The 8789-nt window shown below is 38.7% G+C and overlaps 1 protein-coding gene across 1 annotated transcript in view; it reads right to left on the bottom strand.

Annotated features, from left to right (window-relative positions):
* PGGT1B (protein geranylgeranyltransferase type I, beta subunit) overlaps positions 1-8789 on the bottom strand; it is a gene marked incomplete at its 5' end in the record, with an annotated part of 14207 nt that overhangs the window by 3746 nt on the left and 1672 nt on the right. The window contains 3 exon segments of the mRNA XM_010193918.1: positions 2-147; positions 1709-1754; positions 7393-7540. Of these exon segments, the coding sequence (XP_010192220.1) occupies positions 2-147; positions 1709-1754; positions 7393-7540 (340 nt within the window).

Raw genomic sequence — 8789 nt, 5'->3', positions numbered from 1 at the left:
CTACAGGGTTGTTGGGTCGTCCATGGTAGCCGTTCTGTTGTCTCATTATACACCACCTTCTTACTCTGTTCAGTTCTTTTTCTGAAAAAACTTCCTCCAGTTTACCCATCAAACACAGCGATGCAATACCACAGAATGTAGAGCCACCTGTGAAAAGAAACTTGTTTTTGTAATGTTTTGACACCCAGATTTTCACAGAATCTTGATCTCAGTCAGAACTTTAACTAGGGTAGAAACAATTAAATCAATGGATTTTTAAAAGTATGAAAGTGTTAATTTTAAGTCTAAAAGCCAAATAAATAAAAACACAATAGCTCACCATGTATGCCAAAGGTGAACCCCAACTCTTGCACTAATAAATCTGAATTAATTTTCTCAGAGCTGGACTGCCTTTCAATGCTGCACAATTTATATCAGACAGGAGTTCAGAAATAAGTGAACTGCAATGCAACAGAAAAGGTTTCTTCATATGTAATTTAAAGAAAGCTACTGGGATGCCAGCAATCAGACTGAAGCAGAGATGCCAAAGGCAGTCTCAGACACCATCCTCCAGAGACATATAAACAGACATAAGTGTCTGATGAGCAGAAAGGCAAAAAAATAGTGAGAAGGAAAAAACAGAGGGCATGGTTAATACTATGAAAAGACTGCTGGATTCTCATGGTTGTAATAAACAGAAATTGCACTTCTAAGGAATTGTTTGTTGTCAAGGAAACTACAAGCAAAATTTGGAACCATGTTTTTTGTGTATCATGGCCATCAATTTTTAAAGCCCATCAAAACTCATTCTGAGTCTATAAACTGATATGATAAAATTACAGCCTGGAAAAGATTGTAAGCAGGCTGTTGATACAAGACTTGGGGCTCAAAGTTTCTTACACTGTCCTGGTGCTAGAAGACCCCAGGGACTCTAAGGTTTTTCTGCATGCTGCTGCTGAAATGCAGCAGGATGAGGATGCTGAAGTAATGCTATCTGTTATCACTAGCATTCTACAGCAACTTAGTTAAATTAATACCCTTACACATTTACAAAATTAGTTAAGTTTTTCATCTTTACCCATCCTGCAGGAAGAAAACAGATGAAATGCTATGTAAGCTCAATACTAAGGATAAAGATAGCAAACATTCATTAGATTTAGTATCAAACACATAAAAGTGAACAGGTTCTCTGTCATAAGGAGGTGTAGAAAAACATTTTGCTTAAAAACACCAGTCCATTGGGAATTCCTAGCTTCACAATTACCAACTGTTTACAAAAATTAACAGCTGCTTCAAGATGTGAGCCCCAAATGGATGCTGTAATTTGTCAGAGGAAATGTTTCTAGGTTTTCCTAATAGGTGCTGAAATGGGAGATCATCAGGTGTATTGCACAAAATCTCTTGCCGATAAATCTACCAAGTAGCAATGGTACATGTGGAAAAAGTTTGCTCTGACAGCAAAAGGTAAGAACTATCGCCAACATCTTTCAACAAAACATTCGTGATTTAAAATTAATGCAGTTGATATATCAAAAGCCCATCTGGTCTGATACTAAGCTAGAACTAAGGGAAGAAGACAGATGACATTCTGAGGCACGTTTTGGATTTGCTCCTCCTCATCGCACTTCCTTAAAATGAGAAAAGAAGGAAAGGTGTGACATACACTGCCTCGCTTACAGTATTTTCAACCTCAGTCTTAAAAAAGGCATAGACATTTTAAAATTCTTACCATGAGATTCCAGTCCAGCTCCTTGTGCCAAGCCATTATCGTAAGACTGAAGAAAAAACCACCACAAACCAGTTACTTTAGAACCAAATCACTCACACAAACATTGCAGTTTCTTAGTTTACTAGCAAAATTATCATTAGACCATAACCATGATTTAATCTGATTAAATTCTGAACCTATGCCTCAAAACTGCTTGACACAAACCAGTTAACAAATCAGCCCTGTTTCAATGCAGGCAGCTTTTACTACTTTCATGGAGTTCATTTTTGTTGTGATGTATGTTAGAAGTCCGAAAATGGGTAAATATGTATTTGCCAAAAAAGGAAAGCACATGATGCAGATAACAATTATAGGAAAATAAAAAAACCCCACACCACTTTTTTTTTGTCTTCACAGAGAGAGAAAATTGATATGTAATTCCAAACAAAACTACATAGATAGATTAAATCTTACTCTAACTCAAAAGCTGGTTAACAGACAAAAAGGCAAAATGCAAGGTACTACTGTGTGTACAATACTTGAGTACAAGAAATGCTTTAGTAAGGAGCAAGAAATTAGGCTTTAAAAAAAATGAAGACTGTGGAGTGGGATGCAGTGAACCAGAAGTGACAATATAATAAAGCACATATAATAATAATTAAATATAATAAATAATGATACAGTATAATAAAACACACTATTGGACTAAATGTGTGCTATAAAATATTAATGTTCAAAACTATCTTAACAATGCTGAAAAATCACTTTGTCTGTTATAAGCAATCTAGGAACAGGTGATATTGCATATGTAGGAATAACAATCTTTCTTCAGTCTGGTAACAATTTTAAATTTTCTTTTTCCCCAGGTGCTATGAATTTCACATGTTTCATCCAAAATATTTACAGCGTCTAGTAGATAGAGGACACTTTGACAGACGACTTATGACTCCATAGTCCTATCCAAAGAGCAGTTACAGCAGGTAACATGTTTTTAGGAATGACCTAAGGATTATTTTGTAGATCTATTTATAAAGGTGACATTGGGAAGAATAAAGGAAACAAAAACAGGTGTAGAAACTACATTTAAACTCTATTTCTCAGTTTCAGAGTTGCTCCTGCAAGTTGAGGCAACTAAAAAGAGTAACATCTGATACAAATGCTTCAAGCTGCAGCTTGACTTTCTCAAATTTGAACCAGTCAATTTTACGTAATTCCTATGAACCTGTGAATGTTAAAACACACAGTGTAAACAATTTGCATTGCCTTTTGAGAACACAACCAAATGTGCTACCACAATCCACAAGCCCATTACTTGCTAAGCAAAGGCAAGCCGATTAGCAAAGCCATGCTGGCAAAGCTAATTAACTCTATAAACAGTAATTTTAAGAGGAGGTGGCTTGCTTTATGTATGACAAAGTAATTAGCTCTGGAGAAAAGCTTTTAAGTGTGCATCCCAGACAGTGTACTATGCTGGGCTGTACAATTAGCTTGAAATTTTAATAGACAATAGCTGACCTTTGGCTGACTGGTGCCTACCTGTTTACAGGCAGCAGCTGCTCTTCGGGGACTTAGGTACATTGAAGAACTAGGGAAATATTTTTGTTTCTTTGTCCTTTTGAAAAGGTCCAGGAAATTATATGCAAAAGAGACTCTAGGTTACTGCAACCTGAAAGCTGCATAATTAAATACTATCCTCAGGAAATGTGTAAATCCAGTTGGGTACAATCTTTGCTTCACACTTCAGAAGTTTCACAACCAGCTTAATTATATCAAGAGACTTAGATATCTGCATTTCAAGACAATTCTAGTATACTAGAAGAACCAGATGCTATACTTAAAACTACTTGCAATATCTCTACCTAAAAAGCAAATCTGCAGTAAACCAAGCAATGTTCCAAAAAGCAGTATTTTAGAGTCTGTGTTTGCTAAAGTTGTTCAAAATTTCAGCATCTTAGTGTCTGTTGGGTTTTTGATTTCTGATATATCCGATTTCTAAATGTGAAAGCAAAAAATCCCTCCAGCCTGATAAAAATTGTGATTGGAACCTGACTAGTCTACTGACAATAAAACTGATCCATAATTATTTTTGTGATCAGTATTGTAGAAACATTTTATTCAAGTGGTAACAGAGGGCCATCTAGTCTGTATGAAGATTCAATTATTTTTAACATAGCTACTTTTCCAAATAAAGCAATGCCATTTTATCATGTTCCAATCTTCTGCTGCTCTTAACGTGTCTAACTACACAAACCCTGTCCCTGCTTCAGCTGTACTGAATTGTATCTGTCACAATTCTGATACTGCATCACTAAAGAGTATAAATTCCAAAGAATAAGCCAAAAAAATCCAGGAGCTTATTACTAAGATTACTGGTTTTAACCAGTCATGTTACTTTCCTTCCAAGTTAGTTGTACTTCACACATACACTAATTTGAATAACTGAAGAAAAGTTTAACTATCACTTGTTTCATCTATGTGCAAATGATGACATATGATAGTAAAACAAAGCCATGTCCTTCTGTCACAGCAGTTTACTGTGAAACAACGCAATCTGTTTTGTTTTATAATTAATGGAAGCAACAGAAGATAACATTGAGGTAAAACGGAAAAAAGCATTTGCAAGAAAGTCTATAGCAATATTCACTGTATAGTTACACAATGAGTAGCAAATGAAATAATCTCAAACAGAATTTAATCTCAAATATAATTGTAATATGTATATCTATAGATAAATATAGATAAATATATAGATATATAGAGATATACAGGTTATTTTTAGCACCATCTACAAAATCTTAGAAGTCAAGCTAATATTCTTGTATACCATATTTCACATTCATTGCATTTGTTTAAAAAATACACTTTAAGAAATAATTTGTTCATATGATAGGTAATTGAATTGGAATACATCTCAAGGAGAGTCATGGAAAGAAATTAATAAGAGGAAGGAACAACCACCACTGTGAAATTATTTTCACAAAGGGCTACTCGCCATCTTCAACTCTATGATGCAACCAATTAGGAAGCAAAGACTTTGTGTATTTTCCTAGAAGTACCAGCCACCTTGCAACCAAGTTAGTGCAGTGAAATACTGATCTGACCAAATAGTGCACACCCAGAAAACCCATTCAAAACTAGCACATATGTGCACACCAACTATGCAGTGCGTTCATAGCCAATCTATCAATTCAGAGTAAACCCGGACAAAAATATGGTATCTCTTGTTACACATTAGCATGTCATAAGGAGACTGCTGCCTACAGAACAGTGTTCACAAGATCTCTTTGAGTTACTCTCTGAACTAGCTGGGAAAAGACCTAGTCTTTGTGATAAGCTACAGTGTCTTCTGGATTTCTGATCATGCCCGGACTCCAGTTTCACTTCACTGGTCAACTGAAGTATTACTAGAGGTCCTTCCAAGAGGTCTTGTTCTGTTCAGGCTTTGAATCACAGAATGGTTTGTGCTGGAAGGGACCTTAAAGATCATCCAGTCCAACCCCCCTGCCATGGGCTAGGACCCCTCCCACCAGACCAGGTTGCCCAAAGCTCTGTCCAACCTGGCCTTGAACACTTCCAGGGAGGGGGCATCCACAACTTCCCTGGGCAACCTGTGCCAGTGTCTCACCAGCCACATAGTAAAAAATTTATTCCTAGTATCTAGTCTAAATCTAACCTCTTCCAGTATGAAGCCATTCCCCCTCATTCTATCGCTACCTGCCCTGGTAAAAAGTCCCTTTCCAGCATTCCTGTAGGCCCCCTTCAGGTACTGGAAGGCTGCAACATCTCCCTGGAGCCTTCTCTTCTCCAGGCTGAACAGTCCCAAGTCTCTCAGCCTTTCTTCATAGGGAAGGCACTCCAGCCCTTTGAGGCCCTCCTCTGGACCCGTTCCAACAGGTCCATATCTTTCTTGTGTTGGGGGCCCCAGAGCTGGATGTAGTACTCCTGGTGGGGTCTCATGAGAGCAGAGGGGCAGAATCACCTCCCTTGCCCTGCTGGCCACACTTCTTCTGATGCAGCCCAGGCAGCTTATGCTGAGCTTCTCATCAATCAACACCCCCAAGTTCTTCTCAGAGCTGCTCTCAATCCAATCTCCACCAAGTCTGTATTTTGAGCCATTCTCCGCCCAGCCTGTATTTGTGCTTGGGATTGTCCAGATCCAGGTTGCAGAACCTTGCACTTGGCCTTGTTTTAACGGGCCCACCTCTCCAGATGGATCCCACTATCCATGTCACCAACAAAGATGTTGAACAGTACTGATCCCTGAGGAGCACCACTTGTCACTGACCTCCATTTGGACATTGTGCCATTGACCACAACTCTCTGAGTGCGACCATCCAGCCAATTCCTTATCTAGTGAGTGGTGTTTTCATTAAATCTATGTTTCTCCAATTCAGTGGCCAGGATGTCATGCGTGACAGTGTTGAACACTTTGCACAAGTCCAGGTAGATGACATCAGTTGCTCATCCCTCATCTACTGAAGCTGTAACTCCATCATAAAAGGCTGCCATATTTGTGAGGCACAACTTGCCCTTGGTAAAGCCATGTTGGTTACCACGAATCACCCCATCTTCACTTTCCATGTGCCTTAGGACAGCCTTCAGGAGGATCTTCTCCATGATCTTGCCAGGCACAGAATTGAGGCTGACTGGTCGACAGTTTCCTAGGTCTTCCTTTTTTCTTCCTTTTTTCCCTTTTTGGAAATGAGAGATATGCTTCCCATTTTCCAGTCATCAGGAACTTCACCAGACTGCCATGACTTTTCAAATATGATGGACAGCAGCTTGGCAACTTCATCTGCCAGTTCTCTCAGGACTCGTGGATGGATCTCATCAGGTCCCATGGACTTGTGCAACTTCAGGTTTTTTAGATGGCCTCAAACCTGATCTTCTCTTACAAGGGGCGGATCTTCCTTCTCTCAGTCCAACCCTCTGCCTTCTGTAACTTGGGGCAGCGTGGCTTGAGCCCCTGCCCGTGAAGACTGAGGCAGATAAGTCACTGAGCACCTCAACCTTCGCCGTATCCCTCACAACCAGTTCTCCATTTTCCTTCTAGAGAGGGCCCACATCTTCCCTAACCTTCCTTTTATCACTGATGTATCTATAAATTCTTGTTCACCTTTATGTCCCTGGCCATATTTAATTTCATCCACACTTCAGCTTTCCTAACCCAATCCCTGGCTCCTCAGACAACTTTTTTGTATTAGTCTGAAGAGTCTCATGTTCTCACTTCCACTCCCTATAGATTTCCCTTTTGCATCGAAGTAAGTCCAGAAGCTCCTTGTTCATCCATGCAGGCCTCCTGGCATTCTTGCCTGCCTTCCTCTTTGTTGGGATGCACTGCTCCTGGGCTTGGAGGAGATGGTCATTGAGTATTACCCAGCTTTCTTGGGCCCCTCTTCCTTCCAGGGCTTTATCCCATGGCACCTTGCCAAGCAGATCCCTGAAGAGCCTAAAGTCTGCTCTTCTGAAGTCCAGAGTGGTGAGCTTGCTGCGCAACCGTTTCAGTGTCCTAAGGATCTTGAATTCCACCATTTCATGGTCACTGCAGCCAAGGATGCTCTTGAGCTTCAGGTTACTCACCAGCCCCTCCTTGTTGGTAAAATTACCATAATATTTCAGTTTGGATGGAGAGATTTTTAGTCACCGTTAAGAAATAAAGCTAATAACTTTAAAATGTATTAAGAAATAACACTTTGCATACTCACCATACTTCTTCTAATGTAGTCTATCGCTTTTTTCATATCCATGCCTGACCAGTTATCAAGCATGTAACAGATGCAGGAAGCACAGTACACAAACCTCATATCATTCTCACTTCCTTCCAGCACCGCACAGAAACTGAAAGAAACATTTCTGTCATTATACACTGTATAGCCAGTTATACCAGAAAATATGAAAAAGAGTTTAAGGATTGCATAATTTTTCCTTTAAAAATTAGCTACCTCTGTTTACAGTACTCACATAAATATAATAAAAAACTATGCTGGTTTTTCTTTTTAGAAGATGTGATTCTAACTAACCCAAGCAAAATGAACAGAACTATTACATTTAGGGGCCTTGGTAACTTTATTTCCCGCAATGTAATGATGATGATCTTCAATTATTCGAAGATGTTAATGCTTGCTTGCTTTCACCTATCATAGTATATACTGATGTATGAGTTATGTTAACATTTACTATTTTGGGCAGAATTCTTTGCCTTTCTAGAAATCTTAATAGCTCACAAAGGCTTTCTTTCCTGACTGCAACTTCAGGAACAGTTTCCTATGTATGTATAAATGTAATTGTTATTACTACCATTTCTAATACAAATGGTGAAAGTTACCTTCAATCCACTTTTTGATTTCTTATAGCTAGAATCTTTCCAAACTCTATGAACTTTTAAAAGTTGTTGTATCTGGGTTATCTAGGTACAATCCTGTGCTCTCTGAGAGTCCCTTAAAATGAAGATGTGATTTTCTCCCTGACAAGTCTCCACTTGGTTCAAAGAGCTAGGTAATATATTTTGATGACTTAACCATTTGCAAGAAGGCAGCACAACAGAATATTCTGAGGAGTCCTCCTGACAGATCTCTTCTAAAAAAGAAAAAAAAAAAGGTACTTCTGACTGTAAATCAGTCTCTTAGGGATAGCTATCACCACTATGACATTCCCTCTTTGATTCTGTAATTTAAGTATGTACCCCATTATCTTCTTGCATAGAAAAGCCTCCAATATTTACTGGTAGGTATTTTTGCCTCTTCTAACCCCAACAGTGCCAGGCCCTGCTGTCTGCACCTCAGATAGGGATAAGCTCTGTTTCTGTCTGGATATGGCACAGGACATTCTGGGAAATAAGGACACTTCTTAATACATGCCAGTATCGTGGTTTACAATCTCATCCCATCCTCAGGTGACAACTGCACAGTATGTTATGCAGATACTTCAAATCACACTCAGCTAAGGTAAGGTAAAAATTAAAATACATACATTTATTCATAATGTAAAAAGAGACAATATAATTTCAATTTATTTTCTTTTTATTTTTTTAAGTTTTTTGTTTCTTCACACCTGTCATTTATTAACTGAGACTAGCATTCTTACACTACGGTAACACCAGAAA

This window comes from Mesitornis unicolor, unplaced genomic scaffold (genome assembly GCF_000695765.1).
Source record: "Mesitornis unicolor isolate BGI_N332 unplaced genomic scaffold, ASM69576v1 scaffold16281, whole genome shotgun sequence".
Lineage (NCBI taxonomy): Eukaryota > Metazoa > Chordata > Aves > Mesitornithiformes > Mesitornithidae > Mesitornis > Mesitornis unicolor.
The sequence above is the reverse complement of the archived record's forward strand: the minus strand, read 5'-3'. Positions and strand labels throughout refer to the sequence as shown.